This window comes from Poecilia formosa, unplaced genomic scaffold (assembly GCF_000485575.1).
Source record: "Poecilia formosa unplaced genomic scaffold, Poecilia_formosa-5.1.2 Scaffold389, whole genome shotgun sequence".
In the NCBI taxonomy this organism is placed as follows: domain Eukaryota; kingdom Metazoa; phylum Chordata; class Actinopteri; order Cyprinodontiformes; family Poeciliidae; genus Poecilia; species Poecilia formosa.
In genome coordinates, this window is record NW_006800328.1 from 434,318 (window position 1) to 460,516 (window position 26,199).

The window sequence follows — 26,199 nt, forward strand, 5'->3', positions numbered from 1 at the left end:
GATTTTTTGTTTTTGCAGTTTTTTTTCAGAAAGCCTTTTTGCTGGTGGTCTAAATTTTTGGGGAATATTTGGTGAATGAGTCCAGTCTTGATCCTGGAAGTCCACCAGATGACAGACTATTAAAGCTAACAAGCATTTCAGCTGCAGTCACTTCGGCAGGCAATTTGACACTTTTCAACAAGGTTGCACTATTTGTGTGGGAACTTTAATTGCGGCACGGAGTACAGCTTCTGAGAAATCAAATCGCTTCTGCTTCTCCTTTATTCACTTCTGTGGCCTGCTCAACTCCTTTGTTCTTTGCATGTGACGTAAGTTTTTATGAAAACAGTGAAACAGAAAGATTATCATGCTGGGGTCCTTGTGTGTTGAGGAAGTCTCAACCTATGTGATTAAAACTACTACTAACCCCGCCAAGGCTGACATTTTACATGAAACAGCTCCTCTAAAAGGTTTTAGGTCCTGGTTCCTGCTTTAGTAATGAAGACGGTCAGAAAAAGAACCCTCCAAAAAACCCCGGACCTCAGGAGGGAGGGAAGTTCCAGTATTCAAAACACAGCTTCTTTTTTTTTGGAATCTTCCCAGATTTAAATTTTCTATAAACCTTACAGTAATAAATGTTTACAGGAGACCACAAAAAATATTTAAAGTATAAAAAATGCAATACAAGCTATAGCTAAAGGAGAGTTCAGCTGAAGGGCAGCATTATGTGTTTTCCAGGCACATAGTGCCATTTTACAACACAATCAAGTAACTATGTTAAAATGCTCATATCAAATCGTCTTCCAAGGTGGCGCTCTGTCCACCTAGACATTTTGCACATGAATGGTTGTCACGGGAGATTAAAGGATTTCTCAATCAAGTTAACAGTAAAGCAGTAAAGGTATGTTTTTGATGAGAAAAGTCAATTTTACATAATACTGCTGCCTTTATAAAGAAATGTAAGTTATTAAACAAGATTAATTCTTCGTCTCTTTTTGCAAAGGAAGTAAACATTTTAATAATAGTTCTCCTAAATGATCCCCCAAACTTATTAGGAATCATGCAAACGTAAACAAACGTGCTTCACTAACCCTTGGCGGTGTTTCTCTCTCATCCTTGTCCTCGTCGCACTCGAAGGCCACCTGAGCTCGCTGCTTGCGCTGCTCCTCCCAGAGAGCCGGATTGAAGTTTTCAGAGTCGCTGCTAGGGATAACTTGAGCATAACAGAAGCCATGATGCTGATTAGTTGTACATATAATTAAAAAAAAAAAAAAAAGGTCAATCTTGGTAGGTCAAGCTTGATTTTCACCACCAGATGGCACTGTGACAGCATTTGATAAGTCAAAGCAAAGCAGAATGGACGTGGTAATAGCTGGAGATTTCACATAAATGCAGTTCTGAACAAAACAGGGCTATTTTAGTTTATGAAACACATTCAGCTGTGGCCACTGCCATACATTAACATATAAATGCAACAGTAGGACAACAAGGCCACAGTTATGTAAACAAGTGGTTAAAACAGTGACTCTGCTTTTCCTGCAAACTCATCTTAAAGCAGGAAGCAGCTTTTTACTGCAGCTGCCAATGATTAGGAATAGATTATGCACCTGCGTATCGATCATAATGTGACCTCTGAGCATGCAGACAGACAGTTCACAGTTGCATTAGACACTTTGGAAAGAAAAAAAACAGTTTGTGTGGTTTTTCTGTGTCAAAATAATATTTGGCCTCAATTTAGCAACGAGCCTATCTACCCTGCTCATGTGTAGAAAAGCCACTGATGTGATCTAATCTGGTTTCTCTCCACTGAGAGAAAACTTTACTGAGAACTGTAGTTAACCCATGAGAGGGTTCAGTGGGTAATATGAGTTATTTTTGTGAGTACTTGTTTCCCCCCTTATCAAAAGAAGTTGTAAAACTGTATTACGGCGCTGAAGTGGTCGCCAATTCCAGCCGTTCAGAAAAAGAAATAGAAATTAAAACAGACAAACAGCTGCTATGGGGGGAAATGAGAACAAGAGCGGAGAAGAAAGCTTTTGACTTCTGACCATTTCGGGAGCTTAAGCATGTAGATCCTGAACCTCTAATTACTCAAAAGCTGAGATGCAACAGGGTCAGCTGCATGCTATCAGGCTGTAAGAGAAACCAAAAGCAAAGCAACAGATGGAAGCCTGACAGCCACTCGGGTTTCTCCTGCTGCCTCCTGTAACAAACGCTCATCAAACATGCAGCCGGGGATCCTTGTAGGTCACCCATAGGTTTGTGAAAACAAACATGGTAACTTTAGTCCGGGCAATGCAACGGCTAAGCAAATTTAATCTAAGCGAAAAGACGTTTTTTACGAGACTGCATTAGGTTTTATGAGTGTTGTGGAGCACTCACAGTCCTCTGCATGCTGAGGGAACATGTAGTTGGTCAGCACGGTTTTATGGGTCTCTGGATCCTCTTCTTTCTGGAGGGGGATCAGGGGCTTTGACTGTGAGAAACAGAAAGAAAGAAGGTCATCTATCTAGAGTCAGCAGCCGTTTGTCAAAGGCTCAATGAAAAAAAAGAAGAAGAAGAAAAAAAGGACAGCTGTGGGGTTTCCTCACTTTGGCAGCAGGAGAAAGATGGACGACGTGATGCCAAAGCAGATACGCTGTCAGAAGTTGCAGCCACAACACAAAATTAGCAGCACTAAATTAAATGTTATTCTACTTTCTGCCAGGTATAAAGCACCAACTTTGTTTCACGCCTTTTTAAACCAAAAGAATCAAAGATCGTGTGAGTACCGAGTAAGGGTGCACAGACTGCAGGGCTCAGCACGAACACAAATAAAAAAAAAAAAAAAATTAAATTCTGGCCTGATACCATTTTTATGTTGTTTGAAAAGTTGATAAATACAGCAAACATATTATATACAATTATGATTAAAAGTTTTCAATTTAGAAAAATTATTTTAGGACAGTTACTATTGTTTTTCACCTTTTCCACTCTGGCCACAGTTTTCTTTGTGGACATATGTTAGCAGCAAGCCAGCTTTCAAAGGTGGCAAACTGTTGGCGTAATTGTTTAAAAAAAAAAAGTTTACAGTTTACAGTAGTACTAGTTCTTTTTTTTTCCATACCGACTTCTTCAAAATATCAAATTTCAAGGGTTTAAGAAGAAATGTACTGTTACATTAATAATAGACGCTTTGCACCAGATTTAGCTGAAGCTAGTTCCCATCATGAGCAGGTGAGTGAATAAAACAGTCTAATTTCATACACCGAAAGTCCCCATGTACCCTAAATACAATCAGTGTACCAAGTTATAAAAATGCAACATAAACGGTACTGAATGCCAAAGTTACAGTTTTTACAGTTTTAAAAGCCGACACTCAGTTCAGTGCGGAGGGTTGATAACACATATTAGCTTCAACTTGATCTGCTCTTAGTGTAACCGGGTTGGTCAGAAACTGAAAAATCCCATCTGAACCACAACGCTCTTCAGTGTGAATGTTTTTACTGAAGGAAGAAGAGTCAAACTTTACCTATTTTCAGTATCAGTGATGCATTTAAAGATCAATTCAGAAGAAACTTTTTAAAAGGAAATCAATTTCTACTGAATCACGTCAAGCTGTTCCTGGAGGCAGCAACAACAAAAACCTTCTGTTTGTTTTTTAACTTCTTCGTAAGTGCGTACTTTTGCAGTTTTACCTGATCTGTACCAGATTTTTCAGTTAGGAAAAAGAGGCGTCGTCCATATATTTAAATGTGGGAAAGCTGGATGCTAATATGAAACGCTAAAGGTGGTTGGAAGAGTAAAATCCAGCTTTATAGTGACTGGGAACAATTTACCACAAGAAGGCTAGAAAAATGTATTTTGAATGCGTCAATAAATCAAAGCGTTACAAAAGAAAATTACGCCGGACATTAGAAATCAGCCTCAAATGTGTTTGCTTTCTTTTTTTTCCCGTTTTCCTTCAGTTCCCAATTTGAAGAGCATAAAGTTTTTTTCTGTTCCAAAAATAAACAACATTCACAGTAAAACTATTAAACAGGATCCAAATACAAATTACAATTCGTCAGCATTGGCCAAAAACTGATCCATGTTTTCGGTATCCTAGCCTGTTGTGGCCCATTGAACAGTTCTCGACTGCAGTGAAGTTAAAATATACGTTTCTCAAAAACTTTCGCTGCCACTCCATAAACATGTTAGGCTTAAAATACCATGACGACTGTACTCTAAACTAGTCTGCCTCTTCTTTGAAGCTGGTGAGTTTGAGTTTCCTCACCTCTGATGTGTTTTGACAAGGACGTTTCCCAAGAACCTCTGGGTGCGTTTTCCCGTCAAAAAGTTCTCAGATGCCGCATTAAGACACTTCAGTGTCAGATGGTTGCTAGCTCTCTCCCTGCATCTGCTCACATGTATCCACGTGATGATTTTCTCCTTTCATCTTAGATTTAAGCTTTAGGTGCAATTTTTTTTCTACATGTAGGTGTCTTCATATCATCCTAGCAGCTGATTCTGTACAAAAACATTTGCTGCGGCATTTTTAAAATGGCTGCAAGCTCCTGGGGATGATGATTTGTCAAGGTAGTTTAACAGAGTCTCAGAATAGTCCACCCCAGAGATGAATTGACATGAATAATTTATTCAAGGATCTTGTGGGAGGTAGACTGTAATGTGTAAATATTTATGCGCCAGACAAACCCAACACCTATTCAGCTGTGTAGTACAGAGTCCTCTCTAACAGCGCTATGCCTCCGCGGACAAAAGGTAAAGTTTTTGCTCTTAAACTCTGTTTTATATGAGTAAATGAAGCTTTTACAAATGTGATGGCTTCCAAGCGACGGCATAATGTGTAGAGATGCGTCTTTATCAAGTCCGCTATCCTTATCTTATTTGCCTCTGGCCGACTGTTGCTGCCTTATCTCACAAACTGCTTCGGTGTCAATCAGATAAACACGGCAAATACCAGGGTTTCTGTGGAGACTCCTTCCATTCCCACCCCCCTGCTTCCCTTAAACATTCAGGATAAGGATCTCATTTTCTAACATCCATTAGCATCCTGCTACAGCCCAAAGACAGGGTTTTGGGTGTCACTTGTGGCTGACCTGCATGTTTAGATCCAATATCCAGGAAGTGGTTTAATGCATTTGGGCCTCCTGGTTTTACCTTCTGGGTTCACTGTGGATTTCTTTCACTTCAAGTTACAGGGACCATCTGATGGTTCAGATTTCATTAGAGCAGCCACTAACGATTATTTTAGGTCTGGCGATTAATCGATTAATTGCACAAAAAAAAAAAAAATTGCCACAATTTTGCAAAAGACTATGCATTTAGCCACTTCAGCTGATTTTATACAATTCAAGAAATACATTTAAAAAAATCACAAATAAATAAAATTGCTGTTTTTTAAAATAATATTCCTTTAGTGAATGCTTGATAATTTTTAGCAAAATAAACATTCGATGCTAAAAGGGAAAAAAAATCCTACCATGTGAAAATCTCGGCTGTTTCTGCTCGACGTATTAATACAGTTTAGAGTTGGTCTGCAGTTTATAACTGGATTAATAATTGGTTAGCAAAAAACGCTTAATAGGATTTTTTTTTCTTTACAGAATTTGAGCAGGGTTCAGCTAAAACTATGTCACATGAGCCTATTTAGCCTATTTATGAACAAAGTTTTTTATTATTAATATTATTATTTTAAATGCCATTTCTTTTTTACAGTTTTGGCTAAATTATACGCCCAGCCTGTCGTTCTTTCATTGGTCTTTTTTTTGAGTTTGCATACTACTGTTAACAACTAATCGATTACTAAATTAGTTGACTATTATTTCAATAATCGATTCGTCATGATTAATCATCCGGAAAAACGTCTCACCTGGTTCTCAGACAGCCACATTGCAGTCATTTCATTGAGTTTAGTGAAACTGTAGGGAAGATTCTTTAACCTGTAGCAACAAAAACAAAACAAAAAACAAAATCATGAAGCTATATTAAAGCAGATTTTATTTCAGCCAAAATATCTGCATTTGCCAAAAGGATACAACTGCTGCATTTATCACCAGAAGCCAAGAACAGAAGCCAAACCAATTCCTGTAAGTCGACAAACTCAGTCGAGACTCACTTGTTGTTGCTCAGGTTGATGACTTTGAGCTTCTGCATGTCTCCCATCTCCTCGGGCAAAGACTCCAGCTTGTTGGAATGCAGAAACAGCACCGTCGCGCTCTTCCAGCTGCCCAGCTGCGAGGGGAGCAAACAGGGAACCCGTGAGCGATGAGCCGGCGCAGCCAGCTGAGTGGACTGACGGTGATTTACGAACCGACGAACACGCTCACCTCAGGGGGAAGCTGGGAGAGGAAGTTGTGATCGGCAGCAAAAGTCCGAATGTTGACGCACTGGCCGATGGACGCGGGCAAGGCTTCGATCTCGTTGAAGCTGCAGTCCAGCTCGTCGATAGATGTCAGTCTGTTGGTGCGATTCGGGAGGATTTTAACCAAAGTGTTTACATTGATGCAGACATTAATTTGAGTTGAGTGCCTTGGAAAAGTCTTCTTTTTCAACTTTCATTGATATGTTACAACCACATGATAAAGCTAATGTACTCGGGGTTGTATGCGAACACAAAGTTGCACATAGTTGTGAAAATTGTAAATGTAAAAGTTAAGGGTTCACCGATCGCAGATTACGGCTCTTTACAAAGCCTGATCTGCTTATTCTGATTTTGGCACAGTGTTTTTTTTTTTTGTCTGAAATGTTGCAAAATATAGCAAGAAACTCAATGAGTTGGCAACAGCAGTGTGAGTATCGTTAAGTGAAAACATGCAGACATGACCTGGTGCGCCAGTCAAACCTCTTTCACAAGAGAGCAAAAGACGACTGTGGTTGATTTTTAGACCTTTGCTGAGGTAGATGAGGTCGATGGATAAGATCAGCTTCACATGCAAGTATCAGCCGATTACTAATCTCCTAAAACTAAGGAAATGGGGGTCGACATGTCGGTAGATTTGTAAAACTATGAAAACTGGTATAAAGCAATAAGTCAAGAAAAGCTGCTGAGGTGTCATGCACTCTATAAGTTGGGTCTTTATGGAATAGAGGCAAAGAGAAACCAATTGATGCTTTTTAGACAAAAAAAATAAATGGATAAAAGTCATGCAAAATCGGAACCAGCAGGTCAGGCTTTTTCAAGACCGGTGATGGCAAGAAAACTGCAGTCGGTGCATCCTTAAATCGGAATCGAACCATTTTGAAAAAATGAATTCCTAGATGCATAAAGCTGACACACTCCAAACACAAGCAGTTATATTTAAGGCAAGTTTTAGTTGGGTTTTTTTTTAGACATGTCATTGACTCATATATATTCTATAAATAACATTTGAGAAGAGTTTTTTGTTACATATTAAAATTTGTTATATTGTCATGATATGATGGACAAATGTTCAATTCATTGCCAAATCACTGAAGAAAACAACAATTAGTAATGGAAGAAATCGGTTTTGACACAAGAGCTTAATTTGAACATAAATGACCAGGCTGACACAGCTCTGACCAAAATCACAGAGCAAAGGGAGTTCATCAAACAAAAGATAAAAAATAAAAAATAGAAAAAGAGCTTGCAGAGGCTAAAATCCTTCCAGGGGATTAAGCTAAATCATAGGCTTTGTCACATAATCTGTCAAAGCACACAAGGAAATGCATTCTGACATATGGGATAATTGTCAGTGTTTGGAAACAATAAAAAGGGGGAAAATATTATTTTGCAGCTGCAAATGTATTTGTTGTTTAACGTAGATGTAGGTATTTGATGGATGTGAGATTGAAATGGTATTAAAAAAAGATCAAATAGATTTTAATCTTTGTACTCAATCTTTGCAGTAGATCAAGTCACAATGTATTTGGCAGCGGTAACATGTACCTGTCTGCTGTGCATGAGATCAATTTCTGAAAAGTTAAAACTGTTTTAGTCTGACAATTCACCGCAAGCTCCTTCTCAGATCAATCTTGCATTCAAAACAACAATACTCAGCTAATGTGATTTAGTCCACAAAGTAAAAACCATTACAGGAGTTTCTTTTGAAGCATTATGATTGTGCTTCAAAAGAAGCACAATCATAATGTTCTGTGGGAATATCCGATTTAACCCCCGGAGTTTATCTGATCAGTGACCGGATGATGGAAATAGCACAATAATCCACTGATCTCGCTGGTTTTATTCTGCCGATTATTTCAAAGCTACTGCCTCAACACTCACCCCCCGATGGTGTCCGGCAAATACATCAGCTGGTTTTCGTCCACCTTCAGCGTCGTCAGTTTCTTGAAAGAGCCTTAAGACAGGAAAAAGAGAAGAGACAGAATCAGGAAGAGGAAGACAACAATCCAGGATAGTTATTGATTATCACTTGCTGTTAAACCACAAAGAGGAGGCTCCATTAGAGCAGTTAATTAGATTCGCTAATACTGACATCAATACTGTATAAAGCTTAGAAGTACTCAGCTCTGACACCGACAGCAGTAGGAAGCAACTCAGACAATCAATGTAACCGATTTGACAAGATTTTGACGGGGTTTTTTTTCCTGATACAATTCTTTCAAATCTTTAACTTGGAGATATGCCTGCTGCTCTATATTTTGAACTGTTACATAAATTATCCATCCTTAAAATAAGTAAGCCAGCTCTATGACTGTCCCACTTAATAGTAACCTTCCTCTGTTCTTTTTCAAGTTTTGCCCCTCCACTGTCATCGTAAATATCACTGAATTCTTGCTAACTTGAAATATCACATTCAGCATAACAGTGGTCAGTAAATTGGTATATAGCGTCTTTCTAGTTATGGGGCACTTTATCTTAGAGCTACATCACCCAATCACACTCATATACAGACTGGTAGGCGACTTATTGTTTAGTGCTTTGCCCTGATGCACATCAACAGATAGCAGAACAGGAAGCTAGAACTGAACCAGCAACTTTCCAACTGTGTCCGAGTTTTAAAAAATAAATAAATAAAAAATATACCTCATCTTCCCAATATAACACCAAACCAAATCACCAAATTGGTGAATTACATTTGTTATCATTACCTACTTTTATTTTTTGATGCAATATTTTTGTAAACACACAATTATGTGCATCTATCCATCCATCCCAAGCTGTGTGTAAATGAATCAATTCTGGAAATTCAAATCTTTTCCATACTTAACTAGATTAAAACAAAACAAAAAAAAAAACACAATCCTTGTTTTTTAAGGTTTTCAGAAGAAACCGTGCTGATATGGTGACTTTTGTGGTAAACTAGCTTTTACACAGGTTAACAAGTATATTTCAAAGTATATATATTTCAAATATAAAAAAAAATCTTATGGATACAATTGAAAAGAAAGAAAGTGTTTTGAGAAAGCTGCTGGTATTTACAGTAAATTCACTTCAGCCACACAGGAAATCTTAGAAAACACCCGAGATAGGAATTCAGCCACCGAAAGCGAGACATTTCGTAACAGACTTTTATCGAACGAGGTGCAAGCGAACTGTGATCCTCACCGATTGAGTCGGGAAGCTGTGTGAGGGCATTGTTTGAGAGCAGGAGGTCCTGCAGGTTCTCACAGCCGGAGAGTTTTTCATCCACCATTTCCAAGTTGTTCTTTGACACATCCAGATAAACCAGCTGTTTCAGCATCCCCAGCATCTGAATGGACGGGAGGCGGCGTGTGGAAAAAGATAAATAAATCAATCAATAAATCATAGATGGGAGAGGGTGTTAAGAGAAGCATCGTCTTAGCTGTGGAATACATTCGCTAGTCTGAAGTTTCATATTTTGAAAGCAAAAAACAACAACAAAAAAAACACATATTTCACATGATTTGCAGCCAACCCTTTCGTTTTATATGCTTGACGGACTTCATTGCTAATAAAAGGCCAGTCTGTGATTACAGCTGATGCTGCTGAAATGCTGCCAGCAGAACTAATGCTCTGACCCACTTTGCAGCAAAGCAGGGGCATTTGGATGAAAAATAAGGATCTCATGAAATTAATTCTGAATATCCATACATCGGGATGAATCATTAACATCTAAAAAAAGAAAAAGAAAAAAAAAAGGAAAAGCTGCAGATTTCCAGGCCACTTTCTTAAGACACACTCAAGCAGAAAAGAAAAGCTCTACTTAAAGAAGGAAAAATGTAAATTTGACGGACAGCTTCGGTGAAATCTGCTGAAAACACTACTCAAATTTGTTTTTTGTTTGTTTGTTTTTACCCCAGGAAGAAAAGTCAGTTTGTTCCCATCGATCCACAGCTCCTTGAGTCCATTCAGGTTCTCCAACACCTCAGGCTACAGATCAGAAAACACTTTTAAAGTTTTGTTGGAAAAATACGCAACATTTTACAACTGTACTATAAAATATTAGTGGAAAAAAAGAAATAAGCAAGTTAATTAAGGAAGCGGGGAGACGCTGTCACCTCCGGAGAGGTGGAGCGCTTTGGGCAGCGACAGACTGACAGCTACTTACCACTTCAGTGAACTCATTACTCCCCAGGTCCAGCCTCTCCAGCTGTGTGAGCTTCTGCATGCTCCTATCGACACACGAGATGATGCACATTCAAAAACCGAGCCACAGAAATGTCTAGAATGCCATACGGGATTTATGCGACGCGCAATAATGACTGCGAATCCATGTGTTGGTCCTAAATCAAAAAGCGAAGTCAAAAGCAAAAGCTGTGACTGCAAGCGATGCGGAACATATGCTAGGAAAAGCAAGCCAAGGAAGAAGGAAAATAAGAGAGAAAATAGTTTTTTTTGTTTTGTTTTTTTGTACATTTTTGGGTATTCTCCAGCCACTGACTAATGAACGATATGTGGAAATATATTTAGCTTTTGGAGCTTAGTTGTGACAGAATTGCATTTTAAATGAAGGAAAATGTGACGTATGCTCGCCCTGAGACAGGCTCCACAATCTGCTTCACACATTCAGGTCACCGGCTCTCATTAGCAGCTACACTGTAAGCAGACAGATAAAAACAACAAGCAATATTCAGTTGCTTGTTGTTTTGACATTATTTGACCGACTGATGACTGCAAAAACAAAGTGAAAAGGTTTGTATTCTTTCTAGAATAAAAGGGAAAAAAAGTCTTGAGTCTTTAAAATTGATGACGTATCCAAATACACATCACAGAGGGCAGGTTATAGGAAAAAAAGAGCAATCTGAATAACCACATCACTTAGTGCAGATACCTTCACTGACTTGTTTTTTGCATGATCAATGTTTTTTGTTATTATAAGCTGAAATTAGGGGCTTGAAATTATTAAGTTTTGATTAAAGAACGAAAAATTAGCAAAGAGATCGGAAAAGCTGCAATATCAAGTGGAAAGTTGGAGATGTCTCACCAACCCAGATCTCTAGTATCAATCTAATATGGCCGACTTGTATTTAAAATGTCCCAAAATGCATCTCATTAAATCTTTCACACACTGTATTATACAATCTCTGTACAAACATGTTAATTACAGTGTTTAAAACACCAAAACAGAGAGAAATGCATTATTGTCACTTTGCATTTTCAGTAGCTGTGTTTCCACTGACCATATAATTGAACAGTTTGAGATCTTAAAAGTACATTTACTCAATGGAAACACACCAATTAAAAAAACAAACTGTTTTTCGATTAAATGTTTTGGCATTAGGATGAGCAGGGTTTTTTTTACCATATTGAAATTGGTTTATATCGCCAAACAGCAATGAAAACACTTTCTTGACAATTACTGATGCAGTTTAGAGCAAATTAGTAATGGAAACGCAGCTAGAAATAAAGTCCAATATTTTTAAACTTGGCGACTGGTCGACTGTGTCCATTTGCCATTTTGTGCATTTTAATGTGGGTTATTTCAGGGGTGCACCAATTGATCAGTTGAACTATAAAACAGCCTCTATTTCCTTAATTTTGGGATTCCTGCATAGCAAACTAATCTTATCCACCGATCTTATATACCTCGGAAAAGGTCTGAAAATCCAGCACTGTCAAATTGGGCAACCATAAAGTCACTATATTTAGCAACTTCTTAGACAAAAAACAAGAAAAAAAGAAAATCGAATCAGGTTTTTTAAAGATTGGTGATTGGCCAAAAACTTGCAATTGGTGCTCCTCTGGTTGTTTTGCATCCAATATGTTTGGACATTTTACTTAAAAAGAATGCCCCATCGCTCTATGAGTGAATTAATATCCAACTTCAGTTAGGTTAGCTCAGTTTAACTCAAAATTTGGTTTGATGACGATATATTTACTAACTTAACTGATCTAAACAAGGATCTGAAGCAAACTTAAGTGGACATGGGACACTATATAAAGTTTTCTGGAAGATGGAAGTGCCCAGTAGATTTGTTTATGATCATTCAGCTTCATAATTTTTGAAAACAATTAGAGGAACATATTTCTACATTAATAACTAAGCCAATAAAAAACATAAATACTGTTTGGGAACACATCTGATAAGGCCTCCAGTTGAGGGAATGAGCAGCGTTACCTTGACCTTCACTCATACTCAGTGCAGGATGGAGCGCTGGAGGCCACCGCTGTGGAATTTCTGTTTTCCTTTCATGTGCTTCCCATAAAGCAACGCTATCAGACTCACTGCACCAATTATAAATATAATTTAAAACCTCTAAGCAACGAGGTTCAGCGTAAAATCGTTACTCATGACAAAGAAAGCAAGTATTTGCAAGCTTTCCCATATTACTGCATCGAAGCTGGCAAGAACCTGAGCTGCCTTTGCAGGTTGAAATGGGGGTAAGAACAAACTGTGCTAGCTCAACTAGAAAGCGGAGTCACTGGTGGAAATAAATCTCAACCTCCTCGTGACCCAAATGTGTGTTGAGTCCTGTTTAATAGTTCAATAATGTTCAGTTCAATAATGTAACGAAGGAGTGGAAACGATGCCGAACATTTTGTATGGAAACCCTGAGAAAGACTTCTGCCCTTTGTGCGCGCGCACGTGTGTTTACATCTGCGACGTGCTTGCGTGTTGCTCTGGCAACCTTCCCGATCATTAGTCCTTTTCTTTTGTCGGGCCTCCAGCTCCTAACAGGTCTGTCCTGTGTCACATAAACACAGCAAAAAAAAAGAAAGAGAGAAAAAAAAAAAAGACGGTCCGCTGATGAGCCACACCGCAAGCACCGGCCCGGCCCGTCAGTCACTGACAACAGTGAGCATGAGAACAAAAGGAAACTCTGCCAGAGGAAGGAAGAACTTAAAGGAAAGTAGGGAAGCACAATTTTGCAGAGGAAATGGGAAGGGCATGAAATGATGCGGTAAGTGAAGCATGAAAGAGAGAGCGAGTGAGAAAAGGAAGGAAAAAAAGAACCTAACTTTGGTGAAAAGCAATGGGAGCCTTCGCTAATATTTGTGGGACATTCAGTCCCCTCCTCCATCACCACCACCTACCACCCCCTGTGAAAATGGTGAAATAATCCTCACCCCTGTGAGTTAGCTGGGGATTATAAAACCTGTCACAGCAAGTGGCCAAATGAGGGAGCTGGGGGTGGGGGGGCTTTATGTAACACAGTGGAATTCAATACAGGCAGAGGTGTGGAAATAAAAAAAAAAAAAAGGAGGCTGGATGAAGTACAAAACAGAGATGTATTAGAGGACCAAGAGGCAGTGATAAAGACCAGCATTATATATGGCAGATGGATAACTTTACAGGAAAATGCTTTGGATGACAAACCACCTACTTTGGCAGCATCTTTAACTGGTTCTCCCTCAACTCCAGGATCTGCAGCTTCGTCAGCCTGCAACCAGAAAGAGAGTCGGAGTCAAATTTTTCTCCAAAAACGTTACAACCTTTGAGCTTAGGGTGCAGCTGTCTGTGTCTCATTAAAGTCGAGATGCGATTGGAAAAGGTAAATAAAAAGCAACACAAAACAATAAAAGTACATCTCAGGATGTGATGCACAGAGCTGGTAAGTGTCATGTAATTACAAAACACCTCATTCGACCTCGCCGTGATGTAAGGATGACGCTTTTACATAACACCCAGCTTTCACAGTAGATTGTATCATGCAAGTACATTTCTCTAAGTGGTTGTTTTAATCAAAGCAACCATATTATTTCAAATAAGCATTTTGGATTTTTAATAGCTTATTTAAAGTTTTGCCAGATGAATTTTAAAATGATCCCTTTTTCTTTCAAAATACTTCAGAAATAATTCATAGAACCTCAGTGAGACATACTGGAAGCCTCAGTCACTAATTGATAGAAAACTTTATGTATTTTCTGATCTGTGAATATGATACACATATAAGCAGTCCCAGTTGGAGAAACACCAACACTCTTTAGTGTGCAAGTTGTGACCGTAAGAAGACGACTCAAATCTGTTTCATTTTCCACCTCAAGGAGGGATTGAGATACATTTTTGTCAAAAAGACCAAAGCAGTGACGGGTCAACCAGTCACTGCTAGGCTCCTGACTCACCAGACAAGTTCAAAGTTCAATAAAATGCTCCAAAGTCTGACTAGAAATGCAGTTATTTAATAAAAATAAAATAAAATATTGTAAAACTAAAAAACAAACAAAAAAAACAAAAACAAGAAGAAGCCCATATCCACCACAAACAAAAAAAAGCCCAACAATTACATGTTTTAAAGTCATAACTTTCATGGTAGAAGTAAAGTTTAGTTAAATTTGTAATGAATTAAATATAGATTAATCCGTTAGCTTGTGGACTGTTCTTGATGTGCTCAGTTACTGCAATCTTGTTTATTCTTATGCAAGAAGTGACCAAATTTAGTCAAGAAAGGAGAACTTGGCTCAGAAACTGAGGAGTAACATTTATCTATTTTAGAGGATGACTATTTATGAGATCATTTTTAGAAGGAGGGAAGATCAAAAGAGGTCAATAAAATGACAACACAGTGAGAATTAGCTCAGTATGCCAAAAGTCACGTTGACATGTTTTGAGTATATTGAAATAGTCATATTCAAGAAATTAGACAAAACATCCTGATGAGTGTCGTTTGTCAGATTAAAAGTGTCTTTTGAAAATAGCCTTTAAACATACTTTTTATGAAGCCCATATTTCTGTATTAAATGTGCTTTTTTAGAGGTTTGATATGATATTCTAATGTGAAATGTCATGGGGGTTTTTTTAGCTGTACATGGAAAACTGTCATAACAGAAATAAAGTCTCTCCAACATCCATTTGTGTTTAATCCATCTATATAATGCGTTTCCTAAAACAAAACAGGTCTTTCAATACTATCCCAATTTATTCAATTTGTCTACAATACCAGCTGGTGACATTGGTTACCAGGGGAACTGGGTCATATTTGAGACGACAGCCAGGTTTAGTCGTTAAAGATCACAGAAAATGTAAATTAAAAACAACAATCTGCCTCCGAAAAGAAAAATCCGTTATTGATGCTGCTAATTATTTACACTGTAAAAGTAGAGTCTTCCTTTATATTTACCCTGTTTTTTATATATAAATCCAAGTCTAATCCTCCTTTGCACATATGCAATTTATAGTCAAAAATATCCATGCAAATTGTACTAATTGTTTAGTGATGCTCTTGAAAAATAATCAAGAATTTGACTTGACTAAATGTAGTGTTTCAATTGTTCATCCTATGTTGCATGACTGCGTTTTATGATATGAAGCACTTTGAAATGCCTTGTTACTGAAATGTGCTATTCATATAAAATTTGACTGATAATTTTAAGAAATTTGCAGAAAATTTTATTCAAAATGTTGGTAAAAGAATAATTTTTTACTTTACACAGGAGATGGATTTAAAATAAAAGCCAACAGAAACAAAAGACAGTTTTTACTTAAGTTTCTTGTGTTTACAAATTTCTCTGCAATACAGACTGGAAAGCAAACCGACCTGCCAAACGAGGCTGGTAAAAACTCAAGGAAGGCATCATTCACATAGAGCTGCGTCAGACTGATGAGCTGAGTGAAACCCTCTGGGAGCCTGGTAAAAAAACACAGCAGCAGAGTGCATTAAAGCACAAAAAGCCTCTCAGAAGGTTCGTCAGAATCAGAATACCTGGAAGTTGGACATCCTAGTAAAATGTAAGGCACTTGGAGGTTGCATTAAATGATGGGAATGTGCACTCACTTGGAAATAGGGTTCACACTGGCTTCTACAACAGTAAGGACTTTGCAGTTCTTGATGTTTTCTGGGAACTCTTGGATACCTTGAAGGAAATGATAAAAATAAATAAATAAATAAATAAATAAATAAATAAATATCAGTCACTTAAAACTGCAAAAATGTGTTTCCACGCCCCATAAAAAAAAAAGTCATTTCACAGTAGTGTTTGCATCGTTTCATTTTACGAGCACTTTATAGACACAGACGATTAAAAAAAGTTACATCTTAAACATTTTTTCTTAACCAAAGCGAGAAGGAGAGCTGGAACATAAAAGAAGGGGGAAAAAACAAAAAACGCCACTGAATATCAGTCTGTAAGTTCTCACCAAAACAATGTTTAAACTACAAGAAAGAGAACGTGATCAAGTCCCTGGGTTTATTTCCTCTACTTTCTTTTGTGTCTACAACACTTAGGCTGAAGTGTTTGTGTTCAAGGAGAAGCTGTTTTTAATGTAAACATGACTCAAGCAGCTCTGGTTCATGAAAAAAAGAAGAAGAAAAAAAAAGAAAAACAGGCGGTAAGATCCAAAACCGTGTTTGTTCTCGGCTGCCTCTGCACTCATTTATTTTAAGTTAAATATTTAAGGACTGACGCAGTTACAGCAAGACCGTTTGATAAGGTTGTTTATATAAAAGGGTGTCAAACTCATTTTCATTTTGGGTCGTGAAGATCATGAATGCTCTTAAAGGCTGTCTGTGTCAGAACGTATTGATAAAACCCATTAAAATATTAATAAATTGCTGTCTGCATTCAATAAATATTTCTGAAAATGAAATGTTGAACATGTTTTCACATGAATCAGCCCCTATAGGATTTTATGATTGGTTATGAGATTTTTTTTTTTGCAATCAAAATCACTGATTTTGTGGACCTAATTTTGAAATATTTACAAAAAATGTTTTAAACCATTTGCGCATATGTATGACGGAAAATGTGACTTTTTCTTCTATCACAGACTATGATTTGACACCGATTAAGACTGCATTAAACTCAGCTATGTGAAAATAAGGCATACATTTGGTAATAAAAATGAAAATAATTCAGTTTTTACTTTATTTAATGAATAAAAAACCTTAGAAGTTTGAACGGCTCTCCTTTTCAGCTACACTCAACTCTGATGCTCAAATAAAATGTGCTGCTGTTCAGGTGGGAGAATCTCTTGACACAACAGCTATTAGTCACACTAAACACACACCTCTATGGAAGAGTGACAAGAGGAAAGCTACCGCTAAAAGGAAGCCATGTTTGTTATTCGACACAAACCATAATAAGGGGCACGGGACTGAAGCTCGTCAGAGGAGGGCAGGAAGGAACTTTCTGGCCAATTTTCCAAACACTAGACCAGAATTTTACCTTCCTGCAGGACAATAATCCTAAACATGGGTGATCCGATGTATGACCTAAATCCAATTGACGCAAATCTTGTTTTTGTTTAGAATCACTTTTCATCCAATGTGAATTGAGTGATTTTCCAAAGGACGAGCAAAAAGGTCCAGATGTGCAAAGCTAGCAGAGATGCACTTCTAAAACACGAGCACCAACTTAGAGTGGCTGGCTGGGAAAGAACACACAAATTTTTCTAATCTGTTAAGGCCCAGTATCATTTTTGCTCCGCCACAATAACACAGTACTTTGTGTTGCTCTGTCACATAATATCAAGTTGCATAAAAGTAGGAAGTTTTTACCGTGACAAAATAGGCAAATCTCCAACACTGCCAGTTTCACAACTTTATCAAACTGCTTCAATGGGTAGCATTATGTGATCTCCAGTCATACAGAATCATCTTATAGCACGATCAGGTACCTCTGTTACCTTCAGTTTTATAAAAATGTGATATGTATCAAATATGACTTAGATGAAATTTTGCTTGTTGATTTAACGCCTTGAAATTGGGCCTCTGTCTCTTTAAAAACTACTGTTCTTTCTGAAACTCCGTTTTCAGGAAGTCAGCACAACATGGTTCCTGAATTAACCCTTTAAAAACATTTTTGCCAACGTTTCACTGAGAGAGTTCCACCAAGTGTTTGCTAATTGCTGCTGGCTAGTCTGAAGGAGTTGAGTATGAGAGTCATGAGTGAAGGGAGTTCTGTGGAAGCTCACAGGAGGAGTTTTGTCCTTGAATGTGGTGTTCGGTCCCTCACAGGACAGCTGCATAGTTGCCATGGGAAATTAATGGATGGATAAAAAAAATCAAAACGACACTCCAGGAATGTTTCTGATGAGAGAACAACATCATAGCATGACATAAAGCTCAAAAAAGTTGATTTTATTTAATATTGTCCCCTTTAAAAAATAAGCCGAACATTCAGAATAGAAATCTCAGTACGAACCCTTATAACAAAGGAATGACAGTTGTTTCATCCCAGCATCATTGAGAAACAAGACAGCAAGTGTGGACTTGTTCAGCCATCTTTGTTTCGAGACATCGCACTGTAATGCCATTTATTGAACAAAACTTGTTGTGCCCTTTTTCCCTCAGAGTCTCCAGGGTGTGATCCAAAAAAAGCAGCAATTAGGAGAGGATTTTTTTCAAAGAAAAGATAAATGCCCGTTTTAGCAACCCCGGGCTGCTGATGGTCAGTTTTAGCTAATCTGAGACCTGAGCTGTGTGCGGTCTGTTTCACCTGTGCTTCAAAAGCAGTTCTTACGTCTGCTCAATTTTTAAGAAGAAAGCAAAGGTAGATGGAGAATACAATCTTTTTTCTTTTTGCTTACTGTTTTTGCTGACATCAAGCTCCCTGAGGTTAACCAGATTTGCGATCGCTGCGGGCAACACCGTTACGTCATTATCTGGCATGCTCAGCAGGTTGAGTAACTGGCAGTTAAACAGTTGCTGGAGGAGGAGAGAAGAAGAAGAGCAAGTTAAGAACATTTCTAACATCACGTTAAAGATGTTTAATTTAAACGTCGAGAGGAAAGATTGATGACTTAAATGTTCTAACGTTATCACTGCTTCCATCATATCCCATTAAAAACTTGCAGGTTTATCAACAGCGCAAACTCTATCTTGTGTTGTGAACCAGCTTTTCAGAAACGTTCAAAAATGTCGTACTTTAGGCAGTTCCTCAATCTGGTTGGCATCGAGGTAGAGCTCCTGTAGCGTCTTCTCGAAGCTGAAGATCTCCTTAGGAACCGTCTCCAGGCTGCAGTGGGAGTAGTCCAGAGATGTCACCACTTCCTCCTCACCCCGCAAGCACCGGCACGGCACCAGCCGAACAAAGAAGCTCCGCTTGGACATCGTCACGGGCTGGAGGGGGAGAGAATTACAATTAATTGTTGCGGTAATTCGGGGGTAATTTTGTGTCCGTGTGTGTAGTGAGAGAATATGTAGTTTCAAAACGTAGCTGTGTAGGATTTCATCTTTTATCTTGATGACAAAAGTTCAACGTAAAGCTTCAACACTGTAAAGAAAATGGTGGATTACTTTTCTTAAGGCTTTAATTCAAACATTTGATGCTACGATACTTGTAACATATAAATATAAAACAGAAGTGAATGCGGCGGATCACTTCTGGGCAGCATTAAGCTGTTTGTGTACTGTTAGGTATAGCTCTGGGACCTTTTTCTATATTTACTCTTTGGTCGCCTCAGAGCATGACTGGCTGATTTATGGTAAACATGCATTTCCTGGAACGTTTCCTGCGACTCGTTTCTTCTTATCCTGCCCAGAGTTAACGTTGCTGTGGAAAACCGGACTTCCCACAGCAGAGGAGCTGGCAACACCGTCAATGTGCAAAAGAGTAAAAAAATAAATAAACAAACACTGAGATTTCTTTTTTTTTTAATGAACACTGAAAGTGTCAAATTACCTTATTTACACAAGCAAAGAGGACAAACTATGCATATCTACTTAAAGACGTTTTGTGGAAAGTTATAAAATGTATTTAAATAGACACATTTTGTAACTTTGTATACAAAATGTGTCTTTATTATAGTTCTATGATAAAGAGAGTTACTTTTAGTTCTCTTTATCTTGTGGAGAAAAGGCCTCATTCCACTAGTCGACCATGTGGTGACAATACGCCTGTCAGGATAACAAATTTTGATGGACGATAAATTGTTCCAGACGTTATTGCGATAAACGATAATATTGTTGCTTAGAGACAACAATAATATAATGGTAATGGCATAAAAATGCAAGAACACATTGTTATTAAAGGGTCAATAAACTTTAAATTGTAAAAACATTTAAACATTTAAAATACCCAAAATAAATAAAATAAAAACAACAATAAGATGAATTATAAAGTCTAGTTATGAAGGGCCAGACTGAAGGCTTATCATCCAGTTGTTAGTAGAAAGAGAAAAACAATAAATCAAGCAAGCTTGCTTTAATTTATCAAGCGATTAATTGATAAATAGGCCTGTCAAGATAAATTTTGCAGGATAAGTTATCCCAATAATTATTGACATACATGATAATATTGTTGTTTTAAGATCTGTTTTTTTTCTTTACTGTCTATGACTGCATATTTTCCAACGTTCAGGTTGTAGCTCATAAAACGTATGTAAAGCGTTCGCTATTATGTAGCTGCTGCTCGCTGAAAACACTTTTCTTACTGCAGTATGAATAAAACAAAGACGCCTCAAGTCGCTCAATGAAAAGTCAGACAAAAGGGACGTTGTAGAGAAATGTTAGCGTATATTGTTATTGCTCGAATCTGGGGTCAACGCCACGGTTTTCACCAAGTACAGTGCCCAACATGGAATGCGCGCTGGTCAACAGAGGCTTTGTTCACTGGAGCTTGCACAGAATGTGACTTTTCCTCCCCCTCATCTTAATCTGAGTGCTGCCACAACACATAATCTCAGCGCACTTCATTCACCGTGAATCTTCACAGTCCCGCCGAGCCGGAACATGGCGATGGTCTTCCTCTGAATAAAGGCCAGGTTGCGTTTAAATTGGAAACAAAAAAAGAATTATCAAAAGAATCTAAATTAAACCTTTTGTTTCCGATGAAATGCAAAACGTTGCATTCAGCTGGTATGTGCAGATATGCCAAAAGGTGAGTTTTAGGGAACATGATTAATTGCCTCTCCTGGCGTTTGTCATGTTGAAGGAAATCCAACTGGTTTCTTTCTGGTTACATAATGAGGAAATTTTCCAGAAGCAGCCTTCGAAATCTCCCTAAAACTTATCTGAAAAAGAGCAACAGTCAGCGATTCCTCCATCTCCAAAGTGTGCATGAACTTGTCCCCCCACCACCGGAGATATGCACAACCAGGCGGCCGTCTGCCTCCCACACAATCTGTGCCATAAAAGTAGACAGCTCGTATATAAATACTCCGTCAACCCCTCTGGTGATGGACCAGATTACTCAGAGTGCTTGGCTCCATTCATCCAGAGCAAAGAGAAGTGAGCGTATGTAGAGACGGTGCACGTCGTATAGAGAGGAAGGAGTGGCGCGAGATGGCAGTTGTGGACTGTGGTTAGGTACGCTACAGAGAGCAATGGCGGAGGGGAAAAATAAAAAGAAACCGTAGCTGTCAGGAGGAGTGGGTGGAGCTGAAAGAGCTGCAAGGAAAGCAGAACAGGTCTAGAAATGTTGATAAGAACAGATGAGCAGAACCTGTTAGAACCTGCGCAGGAATTCATTCAGATTTAATGGTTTCCAACGGCGGAGAAAGTGTTAAAAAGCAAACAAGGCGTGATTATGAGGCGCAGGGTTGTTGTGCTGCAATTAGGAAACTTTTATGGATGCCACCAAAGATGCAACATCGGTACTTCGCCTCGCTAGTACTTAGCTTGTGTGTTGTTTAAGCCTGCTGCAATTGATTGAGTATAACGTTAAAAGGAGTTATATAATTTCCGTTCTGATATTTTTTGAAGGGTAATTTTGCTTACAAAGATTTCGGCCATTTCATTTATGATTTTGATTGCGTTTCATTTTTATTATTTCTGTTTTATTTATCGTTTTGGTTGTTGCGTTTTACTTTGGATATTCAGAATGTCTTCCAGTTCCAGTGTGGAGTGCTCTGACGATTATTAAAATGCCTCGAGGCTTCATTAAATTATGTTTTACTTTTTAGCACGCCATGTGGCCACCAAACAACAATACTATCGTCTATTGCAATAATTTCTGGGACGATTTAATGTCCAGTAAAATGTATTATTGCGACAGGCTGAGTTGTGTGTTTACTTTGCTCTTTCTTTGCCACTGTTCTCCAGACACATTGCAGTTGTCTACTAGGAATGCAGACATTAGAAAATCTTGCGGTGGTGATAAAAGTGGTAAATATTGCAATGATATGCATCAGTTGCCATACATGTTGATTTTCTTCTCTCTTCTCTTTCAGATCTGTGACCGTTAGCATTTTGGGTAATGTTATTTATGTCCGGTGTGAGACTACAATTTATTAAACATGACATTAGCATGAAGAGGGATGGGTCATGACGCTTGGATTATGTTGGCTAACCATTACTGCACTCCAACTAGTCCTTTGCTGTATTAATTTTACACACACTGATATTGTGATGATGATGATTTATTTGCAAGATATTGAGCAAACTCAGTTTTTAGGCACGTTATCCCCATTTCTTATAGTTGCATGTTTTCAATCACAGTAAAGCTTCCAAAAAATAAAAGCACTGTTGATAAATGAATGATCAACGCCTCAGGCTAATTTGTCTGTGATGTTACACCAGGTGGAGTTATGCAAGCACAATCTGATGTGCTGGGATCCATCACTTGTTATTTTTTGCATCATAACCTGTTATAACATGAATATGGTTCTTGCCAGACATTTGTATAATTTCCTTCTTAACTTAAATTCATAGTTGAGCCACAGAACTGCTTAATGCCACAGCTTTTCTACAAACATTTTCAGGTCAAGTTTCTCAGAACTTCCTATTGAAGCTTTCATGCAGAAATAAAATGCAAGTACACCAATTAAGCACATCAAGAAAACACTTCAGAAACAAGAAAATGACCTGCAGGGAAGCTGACGACACATCACATCCACATGTGGAGAACATATCTGTCCAACTTGAGGTGCGTTTACAAAAAATGATCAAACGACGGCCAGATTTCTTAGTTTTGAAAAAATTAATGAACAGAGTCACCAGGGAAACTTGAGTATTACTTCAATACAGGCTGCCTTATGTATATGCTCCACTTTCTTTATGGATATGTTCATATTTGTGAACTTTTTTTTACCTCTCTGTTGTAGCATAGCTTTTGAAAATTAAATTAACAGAGACGTGGACAGTCAGTTTTGGTTGGGCTCCCTAAAGCAGCCCTAAAAGTAATCTGGAAGGCGGCACACTAATGAAAGCGGTGCATCCTGCAGCACAGATAAGCTTATCCACTGACCTAGATGTTTCTGGAATGATCACCGAATGCTCGTCAAGCGCCATCAGGAGCCTTCACTTCCTTTGGTAAGAAAATTCAAGACATGCTACACAGACTCCAGCCATGTTAAGCTCTCAGCAGAGATATTCCTTCTTAGCCTACTTCTTTAAGCAAAAAAAAAATAAAAAAATAAAAAAATAAAAAAATCATCATCGTGCTGGTAAATGCCCGATAGCAGAGAAACTGGTACAAAAAAAAGGAGAAAAATTTAAGAATCACAGTGTGAACTTTCACAAACAGTGGCCGCATTTATTGAAAAATTAAAAAAATGCGTGGGAATGCGAGAACTGCGGCCATGTGACTCTGCAGCCTGGCAGTGAACTTTGTGGCTTCCTCTGTGCAGCAGAGAATAAAAGCGTCCAGAGGGCAGAGCAGTCACAGAATACCATTTACTCTCTCACTCACAGCCAGGAAACCACTTTCCTCTTACAACCCCGTCTCCGTGTAACTCAAGTGCCTCCTGGGTCACGGCTGTTGCTATAGAGACTATAATCTAGGGCAGAATAGGCTAAAGCCTTAAACAACACTTGCAGAGTTGAACTTACTGTGTATGAAAACCGTTATTGAGAGGTAACTAGGCAAACAGACAAGATATTAAGGTCCTTTTATTAGTTTTGTAAGCGACTACAGCGGACTGGGATATTCGCTAGGGTCTCTAGACCACAAGAACTCACTAGACAGAGTCTGAATACTTGAGCCCCCTCTAAAACTGCTTAGAAATGCCCAGTTTAATAACTCAAACACCATACAAATCCTAAAATGCATGAAGACACACTGGAAACTGTCTTTGCACGTCTGCAGAACATTTTTGGTCTTTTTCATCCAAAGATAAGGAATAATATCAATTTGTTTCAACATTATCAATATTACTGTTGCCTTAATTAATCACTGTAACAATTATTTGCCATCAGTGGTAAAGAGAATATTAATATAATTGAGGACTTACTAACTTTTTTTTTTTATTTATTTATTTTTTTTTAGAACTTATTGCTCCTGGTTTGGCTGTTTTGCAAAGGCCAGCAAACAGCGTGTCGAGGAGCATTGTGGATAAGTATTTCAGCTTCCCAAGCTTCATTCCCTTTCAAATATTTTAGAAATAGTAGGTGAAAAAAAAATCCACAAATATGGGAACTTGCAAAAAACTTAACAAATAGGCTGGGGTCCACTGTACATGTCCTTAGCTTTGGAAACAGTTTTCATAAAAACGTGTAGGCAGCTGAAAGTTTTTATGCAAACTAACAATTTGTTGATTCAGTCTCGGTTTAGTTGAACTTGTACCATTTCACAGCACAATTAAGTAACTACGTTACCTTCAGCTGTTATAAAAATACTAAGTAAATCAAATATGCCTTAAAAGAAATTTGACTTTGTAATCTGATGCCTTCCTTCTCTTCCTCAAACTCCAGCTTCAGGAAGCCATCACAACATTGCTCCTCCATTAACAGTTTAACAACATTTTTGCCAACGTTGCACTAAGAAGCTCATAATGAACTCAGCAGATGCTCAGTTCCACCAGGTGTTTGCTAGTTGCTGCTGGCTAGTCTAGGGGAGCTGAGGCGAAGGGCTGCTCTGTGAGGTGAAAGCTTGGAAACTACATAAGGAGTTGCGCCTCGAGGGTGGAGCAAGCACCATGCAGGCGTTTTGCACAACTGAATGGTTGCCATGGGAGAGTAAAGGATTTTTCAAACATGCATGAAAGAATCAAGGCGTGTTTTTGATGAGGGAGCAACATTATAACATGATGTTAAGCTAACAAAAGTTGATTCTACATAATACTGCCCCTTTAAGTATAAACTATTACTTATTTATAATTCTTTACAACTTGATGCTTTCCAATCTATTTGTTAGTTATTACTAATTCACTTGTTTCAACATCATCAATATTATTGTTGCCTTAATCATTGTCACAATTATTTGCTCCATATTTATTTGGTTTGCGTTTTATAATTTTATTCATTTTTCTACTTCCTGTGTTTCCACTGCAGTCTTTCCAAGTGTTTTTTCTGACCAACACATTTAGCAAAACTTTTCCTATGCAATACTCTGTGCTACACTGGTAAATAAAAAAAAGCTCTACAAATAACTAATTATTTAAGAGAAAAAGTTGATGCATGCATTCTTATGATCACAGGTCAATTAAATACGTTGGGATAAAATCTGCATTTTATCTGGAGATTTTTACCAATCCGAATCGCCGATCAAAGCCGACTGAGGCGGGGAAGTTACAAGAGTGTCACCGCGTGCGTCGGGGGGTTAAGCGGAAACAAACACAGCTTTTGACGGCGGCGAACAGCTTGTGTTATTTATAGGAACCCCTCTGGTTGATATGGCAGAATGTGATTAGTACGAGCTAGCTCCTGCTTTACGAGAACAGCTTTTCATCCAGATTGCAGCGGCCTGTTACAGGATTGCTTAGCCGCAGCTGCAAATTTACATCAGAGATTACGGCAATCCAAACAATGCACAGCAGGGAGAGGAGGGGGGGGAGGGACATGGCAGCTCACAGGAGCTAACAGGGTTAGAGCTGCCTGAGACGGAAGAGGAAAGAAGAAGAAGAAAAAAACACTTCCTTGATATAGGTAGAGAGCCAGCGAGCTTTTTATCTCATTCTGAAACGCAGCTTTGACTGACCTTTTGAACTGGATGCTTTACAACAAACTTTATTCTTCACTCAATAATGAATGAATATACTAACTCTATTGTTAGTATATCATTACTACTCCAACTCAGTAAAATGAGGTACCGCTCTCCTG

At 38.3% G+C, this 26,199-nt stretch overlaps 1 protein-coding gene across 1 annotated transcript in view; it reads right to left on the minus strand.

The window, feature by feature from the left end:
* The window catches only part of LOC103154513 (protein LAP2), a 68,714-nt gene that overhangs the window by 12,584 nt on the left and 29,931 nt on the right, over positions 1-26,199 (minus strand). Inside the window, exons 3-16 of the mRNA XM_016662743.1 lie at positions 19,147-19,341; positions 18,810-18,927; positions 16,057-16,135; positions 15,820-15,909; positions 13,669-13,725; positions 10,452-10,515; positions 10,199-10,273; positions 9,488-9,632; positions 8,204-8,276; positions 6,288-6,417; positions 6,077-6,192; positions 5,831-5,900; positions 2,362-2,455; positions 1,044-1,192 (exon numbers count right to left, since the gene is read on the minus strand). Coding sequence (XP_016518229.1) covers positions 1,044-1,192; positions 2,362-2,455; positions 5,831-5,900; positions 6,077-6,192; positions 6,288-6,417; positions 8,204-8,276; positions 9,488-9,632; positions 10,199-10,273; positions 10,452-10,515; positions 13,669-13,725; positions 15,820-15,909; positions 16,057-16,135; positions 18,810-18,927; positions 19,147-19,332 — 1,446 coding nt within the window. The 5' untranslated portion in view covers positions 19,333-19,341. The remainder of the gene's footprint in view (positions 1-1,043; positions 1,193-2,361; positions 2,456-5,830; positions 5,901-6,076; positions 6,193-6,287; positions 6,418-8,203; positions 8,277-9,487; positions 9,633-10,198; positions 10,274-10,451; positions 10,516-13,668; positions 13,726-15,819; positions 15,910-16,056; positions 16,136-18,809; positions 18,928-19,146; positions 19,342-26,199) is intronic.